The sequence below is a fragment of the Phascolarctos cinereus genome, unplaced genomic scaffold, assembly GCF_003287225.1.
Source record: "Phascolarctos cinereus isolate Bilbo 61053 unplaced genomic scaffold, phaCin_HiC Scaffold_9;HRSCAF=440, whole genome shotgun sequence".
NCBI classification, from domain to species: Eukaryota; Metazoa; Chordata; class Mammalia; order Diprotodontia; family Phascolarctidae; genus Phascolarctos; species Phascolarctos cinereus.
In genome coordinates, this window is record NW_027556402.1 from 250,818,926 (window position 1) to 250,835,694 (window position 16,769).

At 39.9% G+C, this 16,769-nt stretch overlaps 1 protein-coding gene across 1 annotated transcript; it reads left to right on the plus strand.

Annotated features, from left to right (window-relative positions):
- Positions 1-3,974: 3,974 nt before the first annotated feature.
- Positions 3,975-4,915, plus strand: OR5A1 (olfactory receptor family 5 subfamily A member 1). The gene is given in 2 exon segments (XM_020976194.1): positions 3,975-4,758; positions 4,761-4,915. Coding segments are annotated over 2 exon segments (939 nt in total).
- Positions 4,916-16,769: the final 11,854 nt, after the last annotated feature.

Consider the following 16,769-nt stretch of genomic DNA (forward strand, 5'->3'; position numbering starts at 1 on the left):
CTTTGAATGTATAGCATTTGAAGGTTTATGAGATTCATTATTCAAAACAACCCAGAGATAGACCATCTAAGTATTATTCTCATTCCTTAACAGATGAGGACACAGAGGTTTGGAGATAGCATGTGACTTTCCTGAGATGATATTAGCTATTAAGTGTCAGACAAGGGCCTGAAGGCAAGTCAGCTGGCTGACTCCAGTTTAGGCCCTTTCCATAGTGATCATTTCTCCCCTGATTAACAAGCATTATATGATAACAGGGTCTCTAGTGGAATGACTCCAGATCTGTGTTTCTTCCTGTGCTATTCAACACTTTTTATCAGTGACTTGGATGAAAGCATGGGTGGCAAGCTTATCAAACTTGCAAGCCTCACTCACTACCTCTGTGACCCTGGACAAGTCACTTAACCTCTCTCTGCCTCAGTTTCTTCATCTGTAAAATGGGGTATAATAATAATACAAAGCTGGGAGAGAAAAGTAACAAACTCCAAAAAGACTTTGATAAGTTAGAAAAAGAGGCCAAATCTAATTGAAGGTTTGCAAAGGGCTTTAAAAATATTATCTCATTTTGTCCTCATAATAGTCCTGGAAGATAGGCACCATTATTATCCCCATTTTACAGTTAAGGAAACTGAGGCAGGCAGAGGTTAAGTAACTTGCCCAAGGTCACAGATCTAGTAAGTTTCTGAAGTCAGATTTGAACTCATCTTTTCCTGACTCCAGATTTAGCACTCCACCTCATCATCTTTGTCCTGTATTTCCATTTTTAAAAATCAACTTCATAAGAACAACAAGACTGCAGAGTTGTGGCTAAATATCTGGTTTTCTGAAAAAGATTTGAGGTTTTAGTAAACCATGCCTCAATATAGGACAGCGATAGAACATGACAAGCAGAAAAAGCAAAGGTGCTCGTAGACTGCATTTGGAGAGGTATAATGTCCAAATCTAGGGAGATGATTGCCCCATCATGCTCTACTCTGGTCAGAACACATAGCAAATATCATATTCAGTTCTGGGCATCAGATTGCAAGAAAAATTGACCAACTGGAGGGTATCCAGAAGGGGTCAAGAATGAATTGAAAGAACTAGGGACCATGTCGTAGGATATCTCGAAGAAGGCATGTTTGAAGACCCTTCTGATCCTGAAATCCCATGGTCGTGTAAACCAAGGTTCTTTAATGGCTGTGTCTGGCACCCCCTTCAGCAGTCTGGGGAAGCCTATGGACCCTTCCTCAGAAGAATACTTGCAAATAATTGAAGGAAATGCTAAATGTCATTTAGAGGTAAGTGAAAATAAAGGTGTAATTTTTTCCTATCCATTTTGAGATCACCTAAAATCTATCCATGGCTGTCTTAAGAGTCTGTAGACCTGCTGTTCTATGGAGTGTTTTCTTTAGGCTGAGCATGTCCAATTATTTTAATCATTCTTTAGGGAAGAGAAGAAGACTAGTTAGGGATTGGAGGTTGGGGCTTCAGAATAGCATTCTTTGAGTAGGAAGGCTTGTCATGAGAAGAGAGATTTCACTTGCTCTTCTCAGACTCACAGGGCTAAAGTGGGAACAAGTGGAGAAGCCACAGAGTGGCATAATGAGGTTTTTATGTTAAGAAAAAAACTGTTCCTCATGATGAGTTCTGCCAGAGTTGAATGGGATTCTGGAGACAGGGGCTTCTCTTCCCAAGAGGCCTTTAAAGAGAGCTCGGATGACCACTTCCCCAAGAGGATGGAGAAAGTATTTGTTCTAGGAGAAGTTAGCCCAGATGATCTCTGAGGTTCCTTCCAGTTATGAGACCCCATGATGCTATGCAGCCTTTCCTCCTCCTGGTTCAACGCATTCAGTTTCTTTAACTAGTCCTCATAGGACATGGTTTCCAGATCCCTCTCCCCATGCTGGTCCACCTCCACATCAATCCTCTCTACACTTGTCAAACTCCAACTTGGCAGGAGCTATTGTCTCCTGACCCTAAAGAGCTAATGGCAAATGCTCTCCCCTTTGCATAGCTCTCTAAGGGGAGGTTGGCTAGGAACTAGACAATTCTTAACTATGTACAAGATTCGATGGTATGCAGAGTATCTAGATGCCACAGACTTAGTGACTTAAGAAAGGTGAGAGGAGAAAGAAGTGCAAGCCAATTTGATTTGATTTGTTTCAATTCAACAGTCACTTATTAAGCTCCTATTACTTGCCAACTGGGTGGTGAAGTAGATAATGCACCAGGCCTAGAGTCAGGAGGACCTAAATTGAATTCCAACTTCAAACACTTATTAGCTATGTGACCCTGAGCATGGCACCTAACCCTGTTTGCCTCAGTTTCCTCATCCATAAAATAAGCTGGAGAAGGAAATAGCAAACCTCTCCAATATCTTTGCCATGAAAACCCCAAATGGGATCATGAAAAGTCTAACACGACTGAAATGACTGAACACCAACAATCTGTGAGTAGTGGTAGCTGCCCCCTGGGGACCAACTAGCCAGTTCCAATTGGGCAATGCTGCTATTTCTTCCTCCTCTACTTTCTCCTCCTCCTTCTCTTCCTTCTTTTCCTCCACCTCATCTCAAAGAACTTACATCCTACTGTGAGGGGGATGGGGCAAGGACTCCTTGCTACTCCAAACCCACCCTTTCATCCATCACCCATACCGATCTTCCCACTCCTAAAAATTAAGATCATTATGGACTGGACTTGTCTACATCCCATGCTAACCTCTGACTATGGCTCTATCCAGAGTCATAGCTGGAGTCAAACACACAGTTCTTTAAACCAAGTCACTGAAATTTAAGGTTCACCATGTAAGCTCCTGCCTGACCCCATCTTATTTTTTTCCTCAGGTTATTGTTTCTCCTACACAAGCCTCTGAGTGTCCTGCCATAGACCAATGCCTGGAGTCATTTCCTCCACGGGATAGTGCCAGGGTCTCTGAGTCATGCTTCTTGTCCTGGGCACTGTTTTGTTCTGCTTGCCCCAGGTGCCCAAATTGCTAGTTACAGCTCCAGCTCTCCCTCCAGCTATTGGTGGAAATAGTAAAATGCAGGGGAAGGTGAAAAAAAGCACTCTCCTATTCCATCGCCCTCTTTTGCTTACAACACCTTCCCCCATACTTTTTAGAGAACAACAAAGAAACATACTAAATGTGTAAAGAGTCATCTTATAGAAAAAAGACTGATGTTTTTGTCAAAATTTCAACAAAAGCCTCAGATTGCATGGGGTTCCTTGGAATTTCACAGAGTTTAGGGCAGAAAAAACGAGCTTCTGGGTAAAGAATGGGGACATGGAGTCAGGACTAACTATGAGTACTCATACTAGCTTTGGGGGAGGGAAGTGTGAAATTCAGGACTTGTAGAGAAGCAAGGAGCAGACTTACACGGAGTTGATGCAGGGTCCCAGAGAACAGTAGGGACAGACTCAAAAAGAGGCATGGATGAGATAAGGAGAGAAAAACACCAAATGTGAGGATCTAGGAGAGAAAGGAAATCCCTGTGGCCCTCTGGTTCAATTGGCAACTGTTAGGTTTTCATTTACAGGTAAGCATACTCATAAGTCAAGCAAAGGTAAGCTGGGCACCAGCTGTGCCAGTCAATAAAACCCCTAATACACTTTTCCCTTTGTCCATATGTGCCCAACAGTGAATTAATTGAATGAATTAGTTACATCAAAGATGGCTGGTTTGAGCCTCAGTTATGAAATATGTAAAATGATGGAGTTGGATTCTATCACATCTAAAGTAACTTCCAACTCATGAGCCTTTGAGCCTTTGTTTTCCTTACAGCTACAGAAACTTGGCCTATATCAATGTGATTTTCTTCCCCTCTGCCCAATGGGAAAAGGTCATCATAAAAACAGAAGATACCCAATAGCACTTTACATTGAATTGGGAGAATACAGACCTCAGCAAGTACCACAATGCCATGCTGAAAACCCCTGCAATCTGGTGCATCATTGTCCTGGGAGTCTTCCTATTTTTATGGTATCTGGGAAACATGTCCATAGCCAAGGAAACGAACAGCACATCAGTGACCGTTTTCTTTCTCCTGGGATTCTCAGACCATCCAGAAGTACAAGTCATCCTCTTTGTGACATTCTTAGGAATTTATCTGGTGACTTTAGCCTGGAACCTGAGCCTTATAATCCTGATTCAAATCGACTCTGGTCTCCATACACCCATGTACTTCTTTCTCAGCAATCTGTCCTTCATAGATATCTCCTACTCTTCTACCATTGCCCCCAAGATGCTTTCAGATTTCTGCAAGGAACAGAAGACCATCTCCTTTGTAGGCTGTGCCACCCAGTTTTTTTTCTTTGTTGGCACAGGCTTGACTGAGTGCTGCCTCCTGACTGCCATGGCATGTGACCGCTATGCTGCCATCTCTAACCCACTACTCTACACAGCCATCATGTCCCAGGACCTCTGCACCAAGATGGTAGCTGGAGCTTATGTGGGAGGTTTCCTGAGCTCCCTAATCCAAACAAGCTCCATATTTCAACTAGACTTCTGTGGCCCTAACCTTATCAATCACTTCTTTTGTGACCTCCCCCCAGTCCTAGCTCTCTCCTGTTCAGATACCTTTCTCAGTCAGATGATTAATTTCCTTGTGGTGACTGCTGTTGGGGGGACATCTTTCCTCATCCTCCTCATCTCCTATGGGTACATTGTTGCTGCTGTGCTGAAGATCAACTCTAGTGAAGGCAGATACAAAGCTTTCAACACATGTGCCTCCCACCTAACTGTAGTGACCCTTCTCTATGGAACTGCCCTCTTCATGTATTTCGCCCCAGCTCCAGCTACTCACTAAGCCGTGACAAGGTTGTATCTGTGTTCTATTCAGTGGTGATTCCCATGCTGAATCCCCTCATCTACAGCCTGAGAAACAGTGAAATCAAAGCTGCCCTGAAAAAGGTGCTAGAGAAAAGGTTTTCATAGAGACTTTCTGTATTAGTAAGTTGAAGCCTGTTTCTTATAACTACCAGGGGCTAAATCCTCAATTACCCTTTCTGGACTAGGAGAGCACAAAACTATTCCTATGTGTGTTGGGGAATGTGTTTTTAGGCTAGCATTTGAAGAGTGTATAAAATTAATCTTTGGGAATATGTTGTAGCCTCTCTATTGCGTCTCTCCCTTAGGCTTTGGGTGACTCACAGATTTTATTTTTTGGTGATTATGGGATTCCATGATTACAGCCATATAGCATCACTGGAACAATATTAGCTTTAAACACATGGGCTTTTGTTTCAGGAAAAAATTAGTATTATTAAAAGTACTAAATAATTTCCTAGTATAAAATAGACATTCATTTTGGGCCCAGTTTATCACCCATTTGCCAAATTTGTCCAAGATATATGTACTGCTGTATCAGCTGTAATTGTTGTCTATCCAACTATATTTCGTAGTCTAGATAATAAGAATTCTTCATTCCCTTTTTTTATTTTTCTTCCTGTGTGAATATTTGTGCCACACTCATGGACAACTTCACCGAGTCATTACTTCATGTAGATCACTTAGGAAGTTCTGTAATATTCAAAAAGCAACATGATAAAAATAAGCTTTCAAGGCACTTTACAAATATTTCTTGACTCTCATGACAATCTGAGATGTAGCTACTATTATTATCCCCATGTTACAGATAAGGAAGCTGAGGCAGACAGGTTAAGTGACTTGCCTAGGGTCACATAGCTAGTAAATGTCTGAGGCCAAATTTGAAATTAAGTCTTCTTAACTCCAGTCCCAGTACTCTATTCACAGTGTCACCAAGGATACAAGAAGCAGCCTAAATGACATCATCGAAGAGAATAATGACCTGAAAAGGAGGTGAGCCAGTCGTGCAACAGGGTCAAGGATAACAGATTAATTGCCCAAGTGCTCGATTACTTCCATGGAACTTATGTCTCTTCCATCAGTAGACTTAAGGGTCCTCTCCATAAGGAGATCCTGGTGACAGTAGCCTAACCATCAGTCTGAAAGCAAAGGAGTAAGAGATGAGCAAAGCCATCATTACTGCATGGTGAACCTCCAGACGGTACCTACCATAAACAGCCAGCGGTCTTTCAGATCCAGAAACAGGAATACAGTCAAAGAGGATTAGCTAAGATTCTTTAAGAAGATGCTCAACTTCAAGACAGCCATAAAGTCCATGGAGGATCCTTATATTGACGAGAAGAATCCCTTTACCAGGAATGTCTACATCCATGGCTGAATCCTACCTAGCGTGGTGAGCAGGATGACGATATAGCTGGCTTGCATTACACATCCAAGTAAGACTACTTCATCAAGTGTTACAAAAGCATGTTCACACAAGGTGCCCTGCTTGTAAGATATCCAGATTGGGGACATCATGACAGTGGGCAAGTGAGAGACTCTCAGCAAGGCAGTGTATTCCAATGTGCTGAAAAGCACTAAGACATTTGGGGCCAAAATACAGTTCCAAAAGTTCTGGAAGTAAAAGCAGTGACTTGCTTGAGCTCTCCCCCAAACCCCTCCAATACCTGTAAAAAATGGCTCTAAACAAAAGTTCTGAGCTCCTCCTCTTACCAGACAGGTATGTGGGTGGAGAATAGTAGAGGGAAGTTCTAGAGCCTTCTGCCCAGCAGCCCTGCCAATTGAGGCGCAATTTCTCAGAAGAAAAAATAATGAGACACCTAGAATAGGCTTCTTTACTTTTGTGGCACGGGGAAGTTCCATACTATCTGTAGACTACCACCCCCCTCTCGGAATAATGCTTTTACAATTTATAATAAAATAAAAGGCATAGGATTACAAAGGAAACAAATTATTTGAGATATAGTTATCAATTTAAAAACAAGTCTATGGACTCCCTTAAATCTGTCCACAAGTTCTTTTTATGTCTGTGGACCCCAGGTTAAAAACTCCTGACTTAAAGACTCAAGAGTCCACTGGCTGGGCAAAGATGAATGAACTGCATACAGCACTGTGGAAAGAATCTCCATAACAAGGAGATCACAGAGATTTCGAAGACTACACCACACAGTGCTTCCAATGCATGCTCTTTTAAAGAGAAAGCTGCCTTTCTCTTTAATGCCAAAATTTTTCTCATGAAATTATATGGCTATGAATCATGGCGCAGAGAAGAATCAAAATTGCAGCTGACCTACTGAACAAAGAAAAGATACAGGGTCGGAACAAGTGCTCTGCAGCATATTACTAATGAGCCATCATCCAGCATGCACGTGTCAGGAAAAGAGAGTGGCCTAGGTGTGTATGTAGCAAGAATGAGAAGCAAGAGACAGGCAGCTTTAATGTGATGGTGGAAGCCCTGGCATATTTAAAGGACTAGAGAAAGTTATACAGCAGGTTGGGATGATTTTATTTGGACAATTTGGAGACTCAGGAGAACAACTGCCTGGGATGAGAAGCTATAGAAGGGTTATGATATGCTCCCACAGAGGAAGTGCCCACCCCTATGAGATCATGGCACCTTTCTGCACCTCAATTTCCTCAACTGCAAAAGAGGATCACATATTTAGAGTCTGGGAGGATCATTGAAGTTATCTCATAAAACTCCTTAACTTTAAGCTGAGACCAGTAAAAGTGAAGTGACTTACCCAGGATCACACAGGTAGCAGCACATGTAAAATATGAATCCAGGTCTGGATTAAGACTTTAGTGACTAGGGGATAAAGAGTAAGAAATGGAAAAGATCAAAGAGGAGATGGATTACACAGAGAGGGGGACTGTTACCTTGAAGTAGAACTGCACATCCGTGCAGTCCCTCTGGGGAACAAATACACTGACGGACCAGTCCCAGACGAAGAGGAGTAAGCAAAGATCTGGAACCAAAGCTACTGAACCCATTGGAGGAATTCTGGATCAATTAATTAAGCAATCAACCAACAAGAATTCATTAAACACCTGCTGTATTAAGAACCTGGCACTGTGCTAGATCCAAGAATACAAAGAAAAAACAAACGGGCCCTGCCCTCAAGGAGTTTATATTCTATCAGGGACATATACATACAAATATTATTCACACATATGTTATCTAGGCACTATAGACACAATATTTCAAGGGGAAACACAAATAGCTGGGTAGAATCTGGAAAGGTCTTATGAGGAGAGATCACCTGGATTTGAGCTTTGAAGGGAGGGAGGGATTTTAAGAGGTGAGATGAGAGAGTATGTTTCAGGTATATCCTATACAAAAGCATAGACTGAGCTAGAGTATCATGTGTGAGGAACAGCGAGTAATCCAGTGTGGTTGGAGTATAACAAGATAGGAGGGAGTATGACTCGTTTCCTCTCTAAAAATTACCTTAAATGGAGCCTGTCATATATTCAAAGTCTCATTAGCCTGAATACCAACATGGTGACTGAGGAGCCTTTTCTCTGTTGGCGGAGAGGTAGATAGGAGGCAAATCCTGATTTTCACGGGAGAAAACCAGTGAAAGGGACTCAAGCCAATGAACTTGATTGTGCAGAAGTCACCCAGGATTGAACCCATTTGTTGTAATCTCAGAGCCTGGGCTCTGGATCACAGGTTACATTTGAAATCAGGCTGCATTCTGGAAGTAAAGTCATCTTATGTGCATATAATCTTGTCCTGGTGATCAAAACTTCAAGTTTCAATCTGAGATTCTGGTTCAGATTGGGACATTGGGCATATGGGAGTGGAGGAAAGCACCTATGGGATAGGGGCACTAGAAAAAAGCCCTTAGCCAAAATCTCTTGGCAGACAATTGAGGTTCTCTTAGCCTCACCCACTCAGAGTCAGGCGTCAAGATTTGCACTTTAAATACGCAGAACAACTGTATTAGTGTCTTCAGGCATGTCGAGGTGGGCGTTTGCTTGGGCAGAAGATAGAGGTGTCCTGACTAGGTTGACTCTTTTTGGCCTGGACCCATGATTCCATTGATGTAGGGGACTCATGGTGACGAATTCCCTTGACATGTAAAGAGCAAGTGCTTCTCACTGTATCTGCTGTTTTCAAACAGAAACAAAAAATGACAGTGTACTCCAGAAAAAGCTGATGTCGGCACACAAATTGGGAAAAGATGAGAAAGAGAGAGAAAAACCAGGAGGTTGGAAGAAGTGAAAGTGTTTGCCTTGGGGTACACAGCTAGAAAGCTTTCTGGGTCAGGCAGAACTTCCTGACTTCTAGCTGAGTGTTCTGTCTACTATTGTTTATGATGGGGAAAAAAGTAGAAGCTTTCATACATTAAGTATGAAGAAAAAATGTCTATTCTCATGATTATTGAGATAAATACTGAACCTGAGGTCTCAATGGTATGGGGAGCCTCCAGGTGAGGAAGTGTCCTCTCCTAATGCAGGTTAGTATCACTTCTGCAATTCTGTCTTAGAGAGCTGCCTGTGGCACTTAGAGGTTAGACGATGTGCCCGGGATCACACAGTGTGAATTAGAGGTAGGAGCTGAACTCAGGTCTGCCTGGTTCATTCAAGTACTCTTTCTACTATACCACACTGATAGAAACTTAGAAAAACTGGTAGGCACCATTTCAAACAATTACCAAATAAAATAAAAATAAGTTATTAGAAGCTCAGTGAATTAACCTAGCAAGACATATGAAGACATTATATAAACACAACTGTCCAAAAAAAGAAATAATTGAAGAATTTTAGTAGCATGCAAGTAGTAGATGCTTAATAAATGCTTGTTGACTATGGAACTAAATAATTGGATAGATATTCAATGTATATGGTAAGTGATAGTAGTATAGCAAAAGTATAAGGCCCAAATTAAACTTGAGGTTTAATGCTATATCAATCAAAATATCAGTGGTATTATTCACAGAATTAGATAAAATACTAGCTCGATGCATGTGAAAGAATATCAAGGAAAATAGCGGGAAAAGTAGGGATGGGGGGAATTTTCAGTGCTATGTCCCTGATTGAACTATAATTCAGTAATCAACAAAAACAGTTCATACCAGATTTTAAAAATAGAAAAGTAGGTCAGAGAAATAGATTAAATGAGAAAGACTTCAGACCAAATTTCTACAGTAATTTAAGGCTCAATAAATTAGTATACAACTCAGGGGGGAAGAAATTAATTATTTAACAAAAATTTTCACAGAAAACTAGAGCATAAAACCATAACATTGTTGATATCCCGGGGGAAAAAATGTGAAAAATAAATTACTCTAAATGCCATTTTTAGAAAGCAATGAAAGAAAAGTCCCCAATCAGCATTGGTGGGAAAACAAAAACAACAGAATACAAATCAATAGAATACTGACTATGCCTTAGAAAGGAATTCTAATTCTAACCCCTTGAAATATATGGAATAAAATGGGGATATACCAGTAATTTGCAATACATACCACAATAATTCAATTGTGTTCAATTAAATAAACCTCCATTTAGGACCTACTCTGTGTAAGACACTGCTATTCAACGGAATATTCAAATATGCATACAATTTTAGATATGTTCAATTAACACAAAATAATTTCAAGAGGGAGAAATCACCAAAAACTGAGATGACCTGAAAAGACAATCAATTTTAAATATACCAACAATATGAATGCAAAAATTCACACAATAGAAAAAGTTAGAGAAGATTAGAAAGGTATATTTCTCACAACTCAGGAGAGTGGAAGAAATTCTAATCAGTTCAGACTTAGAAGAAGTGATGAGATAAAATAAATAGATTATATAAAGAGAAAAAAAGTTTTGTGCAACTAGAACCAAAGCATTCACACTTTTGGATGTTGAAAAAACTTTTGCTTTCAACATCTCTAATAAAAGTGTGTTATCTAAAATCTACAAGGAACCAATTCAAATATATCTCGGTAAGAGCCATTCTCCATTAGATAAGTGATAACATGATACAAACAAGAAGTTCTTGAAAAGGGAAACAAAAGTTATCTACAACCACTTGAATATATATATATATATATAATTGCTAATTTGAAGAAAACACATTATGAGGAAAGCAAAGAGACTATCCTTTAAAATTGACTAATATGAATAATCACCCATTAAACTGACTAAAATAATAAAAGATTATAAAATATAATACCTAAGGGGTAGTGGGAAAGGTGACCCACTAACTCATCAGATGTTGGAGCTCAGAATTGGGTCAATATTTTTGTAAAGCAATATAGAATTATACAATAAGAATTATAAAACTGTGCGTGCATGCACTATGACCAATTAATTACACTGTTAGAACTGTATCCTAAGGATGTTGTTAATAGGAGGAAACGACCTATCTGGATAAGCAATTTTACAAATTTGTAAATTTTGTAAAAGCAAAGAAGAAAATAAAAAACATGCAAATTCTATGCCCAATCACTGGAGAATGGTTACATGAATTAGGGCATACAAACACAGACATAATGGTATAATAGAGAGCTAGCCTCAGAGTCCTTCCTCTAACACATAAAGTCCATGTGACCCAAATGTGTGCATGTATATAAGCATGTATATATTGGTTTTCAGCCACTTCAGTCCTGTCCAACTCTTCATGACCCCATTTGGGGTTTTCTTGGCAGAGATACTAGAGCGGTTTACTATTTCCTTGTCCAGCTCATTTTACAGATAAGGAAACTGAGGCAAACAGGGATGAGTGATTTGCCCAGGGTCACACAGTTAGTAAGTGTCTGAGGCTAGATTTGAACTCAAGTCTTCCTGAGTCTAGGCTAGGCCCTCTATCCACCAAGCCACCTACCTGCCCTAAGCATGTGTATAGACAGATAGATAGATAGATAGATAGATAGATAGATAGATAGATAGATAGATATACACAAACATACAGAGATATATGTACATATATAAACATAATATACATATATATTCTTCCTTCACCATATACATGAGCCTGATTGATGAACAAAAGCAAATTTATCTAACTAGTCCCAGACCTTGCATCACATCCATCCACTGCAGACAGATGTCTGTTCACCCTATTGATGCCGCACATACCCGCTTCAAACTTCACTCCCTTCCCACTCCATCTCTTGTTTTGGGAACAGCAATTCAAGCTTACCAATGCTTTGGAGCTTAGCAAAGATTTGATACATTGGATTAGATTGGATTTGTAATAGTGCGTATCTTGACATGCTTCTCTTTGTCAATGGAGTGTATTAATGAAAAAACAATGTTCAAAAAAAGTATTAGACTAGATGATCTCTAAGGTCCCTTCCAGTTTTGAAATTGTTCCATTCATCATTTCTGTGATTCTCCAAAAACCCTTTTTCTCTCTATGATAATGCAAGCTCCTTAAAGTCAGGGGCTTTGGTATTTCTATCCTTACGGCCTAGCACTGTGCCTCACACAAAGCAGCCACTTAATAAATTATTTTCATTTATTCATTCATTCTCTCATTCAGTTATTCATATGAATGCAGAGGGGGAGCAGTGATGTGGTGGAAAGGGCACCAATTTGGGTTCAAACTCTATCTCTGCCACTTTATACCCATGTAGCTTTGGCCAAGTTATTATGCCTCTCTTCCAAGTTTCCTCATCTATTAAGAGAGTGGAGTTGAACTAGAAGACCTCTAAGAGCCCTTCCAGCTATATGTCTCTGGTACAAGAGGATTCATTGAGAATGGAATATTACAGGACTTTAAGAAATTATGGTGAACAGAAAGAACTATGAGAAGATTCCTATGAAGTGAGGCAGAATGAAGCCATAAGACTGAAAGACCTTATACACAGTGACCACAACTCTGTAAATTAAAACCATAGCGCACAGCAGCAAGAGCCCTCTTAAATGTATTGGGTGGCCATTACTATATCTACATTAGCATTAATTTACAAAGCTTTTGTTCCTTTTAGTCTATGATCTTATAAATACTTAGCAAATGACAGAATCATAGGGTTACAAATACAATCATTTACACTCACTCTTTTTTAAAAAATTTATTGGTACCATTTGGTTTTGTATTATAAAAGTTTACAGATTATTCGCACTTCATGAGAGGTATCTTGTAGTGAAATGAAATCATTAAGTAAAATGAAAACTACAATGACCTCATCTGAAAGTGGTTGCAACATTCTGGATCTGTAATACTCCTCCAATTATTTGCCTGGTTTTTTTTTCTTTTAGATTAATGGAAATCTATTTTCTCTCCCTTCCCCCCAACCCTCATTGGAAAAAGAAGAAAGGAAAAATAAATTTCTCATAACAAGTAAGCACAATGAAGTAAAATCTGCCACGGACATGGTGTTTTGTCACGGATGTGATGTTTCATGATCAGTCTTCTGGAATCACAAATGATTATTTTGTTGATCATACTATGTTCTTTCAGTTGTCAAAATTGTTTGTTTTTACATTGTTATTATTGTATAAATTATTCTCGTCGTTCTATTCATTTCCTTCTTCATCTGTTTGTAAATGTCTTTAAAATATACTTTTGTTTTATAATATCGAGCTTATACTATAAATTGTCCTTCTGGTTCTTCTGACTTCACTCTGCATCAGTTCATTCAAGTCTTTCTATGGCCCTTTAAAATTATTTATTTCTTACAGCATAATAGTAGTTAATCACATTCACATAACACAACATATTTAGTCATTCCTCAATTAATGGACACCCTTGTTAGTTTCCAGTTTTGTTTTGTCACTACTAAAAACGTTGCTGTACAATCACTTTTAAACATTGTTTTTTAAACAATGTTTTAAACATTCTTTGCTTCATTTGTGTTTTTGTCATTGCAACCAAGAATCACCTACCCAGCAAAACTGAGTATAATCCTCCAGGGGGAAAATGGTAATTCAGTGAAATAGGGGACTTTCAAGCATTCTTGATGAAAAGACCAGAGCTGAATAGAAAATTTGACTTTCAAATACAAGATTCAAGTGAAACATGAAGAGGTAAACAGGAAAGAGAAATCATAAGAGACTTATTAAAGTTGAACTGTTTCCATTCTTGCATGGAAAGATGATGTTTGTAACTCATGAGACCTTTGTCAGTATTAGGGTATTTGGAGGGAAAAAAGTATATGTATGAGATAGATAGATAGATAGATAGATAGATAGATAGACAGACAGACAGACAGACAGGCAGGCAGGCAGGCAGGCAGACAGACAGACAGAGACAGACAGACAGACAGACAGACAGACAGACAGACAGACAGACAGATAGATAGATAGATAGATAGATAGATAGAGGGCACAGGGTGAGTTGAAGATTAAGGGGTCATATCTGGAGACTAAAATTAAGGGATGAGAAAGGATTATACTAGGAGAAGAAGAAAGGAAGAGGTAGAATGGGGTAAATTATCTCACAAAAAAAAACAGAAAAGAAAAGGCTCTTGCAGTGGAGGGGAAACAAGGGAAGGTGAGAGGGAATGAGGGAATCTTATTCTTATGGGATTTGGCTTACGGAGGGAATAACATACACATTTAATTGTGTATGGAAATATGTCTTACCCTACAGGAAAATAGGGGGAAAAGGGGACAAGAGAGCAGAGGGATGATAGAGAGGAGGACAGATTGGGAAAGGAGATAATCAGAAGCAAATACTTCTGAGGTGGGACAGGGTCAAAAGAAAGAATAGAATAAATGGGAGGGCAGGATAGGATTAAGGGAAATAGAGTTAGTTTTCCACAACATGTCTACTATGGAAGTGTTTTGCATAACTGCACATGTATAACCTATATTGAGTTGCTTACCTTTTCAATGAGGGTGGGTGGGGAGGGAGGAAGGGAGAAAATTTGGAACCCAAAGTTTTAAAAACATGTTTAAAAAAAATGTTTTCACATGCAACTGGGAAAAAAGAAATACAGGAAATGGGGTAACAGAAGTCTATCCTGCCCTACAGGAAAATAGAAGGGGAAGAGGATAAGAGAAGCGAGGGAGAGATAGAAGGCAGGGCAGACTAGGGGAAGAGGTATTCAGAATGCATGCCATCTTGGGGTGGGGGAGGGGCGAGATGGAGTGAAAATTTGGAACTCAAAATCTTGTGGAAGTAAATACCAAAGCTAAAAATAAATAAATTTATACATTTGTGTTTTTGTCTTTTTTTTGTAGTGGTGGGGTGCAAGGTTTTTTTCATGTTACCTGTTTTATCCTCCCAGTAGATTGAAAACTTCTTGGAAGCAAAAGCTATTTTCCTTTGGTCTTCTGCAGTGCCTTGGATATTCTAAAATGCCCAAATGGATCTGTGTTCTAAGTGATGTGTTCATTCCCTCAAACAACACAGATCCCAGATCACCAAAATGCACACCTCTTGTCCGTGTCAACTCATTATTTCCCCCATAAGATTGGGGCAACAGGAGAAGGAGAGAGTCCATACAAGGAGTTGGGGGCCTTCCCGTCTTTCTTTTGACATCACAAGTATAACAGTGGAGCACACAGGCTAGTTCTCAATTGTTTCTCCCTGCTGTCACATGACCAGCCCATCTCCCTTTTCTGCTTGTACCTTTCTTTGATGATATCGTTTATTTCAATTATTTTTCACAGTTCCTAGTTTCAGCATTACCTGCTCACACACCCCACTGTACAGGACTAAGCATGATCTCTGCACTTGGAAGGATCTTAGTAAAACTTTGTTGCATTGGATTGGATTAGATTTGTAACTCTTCATATCTTACCATGCTTCTATTGGTCAATGGAATTTTTTTTGGGGGGGGGTTGGGCAATGGGGGTTAAGTGACTTGCCCAGGGTCACACAGCTAGTGAGTGTTATATGTCAGAGGCCAGACTTGAACTAAGGTCCTTCTGAATCCAGGGCCAGTGCTCTATCCACTGCGCCACCTAGCTGACCCGGTCAGTGGAATTTAAAATGAAATATATTAATAAAAAAAATTAATGGTCAAAAAAAGAAGAGATTACACTAGATAATCTCTAAGGTCCCTTCCAGTTATAAAATCTATGATGTTAATACGGACAAGTACTCTCTTTTAACTAAAACTAAAAGATCTTACATTTCATATAACCAATGTCAACATGCTCTTGGCCATTACCTCTAGGGTATAGGCCCCAGAGCACAGAAGCTGGGAAGCACAACACTAGCTAATTAGAAACCAGACTTTGGATATCTTCCAGTAGTGTGCATGTGTATGTGTGTGTGACATTTTAATGATTCTCATGCATTTGTACTGCTACTGGTAACAAGACAAACCTTCCAAGGTCCAACAGTGTCAATCGCCCCGCTAATTATACCAAAGAATTGTGTACCTGGGAGTAGAATAGATTGTGATAAAGCTGAGGTGGAGCACATCAGACCAGGAAAGATGGGGGTCCTGGAGACACCACCGCAGTGATGTGGAGGTAGGTCGGGGAGTGGTCTGGCAGTACTGAAACCCCAACCTTAGCTCAAAAGGCTCAGAGCTTGCAGAGTTGATAACCATTCTCAGAAGAACTGCATTGCCTTTTAATATTTTTCTGTTAATTCTTTCCTTTTTGGGGGGGGGAGTGTCTTGGCAATGGGGTTAAGTTACTTGCCCAAAGTCATATGGCTAGTAAGGATCAAGTGTCTGAGGAAGATTTGAATTCAGATCCTCTCAACTCCAGAGCTGGTGCTCTATCCACTGTGCCACCTAGCTGCCCCTAATATTTTTTAAATTTTTTTTAAATTATAAATGGTGTTTTCTACATCCTTTTTATAAAATCCTCTGATCGCTCATCATGACTGAAACTGACCATGCTCTCTGAACAGCAACAGCTGCTGAGCACAATCTCCGTGGGGCCTACCAGGCTGAACAGCTCAGCCATAGACTGGGTGCTCAAAGACCACCCCGACTCCAGGCGGACAGGCTCACTATCAGCGTGTGGGCTAGGTTGATCATCTCACGACGCCAGTGATTCATGAAACCGCAGCGCCAGCAGAGTGTTTGGTCCAGAGCAGGCACTTCAC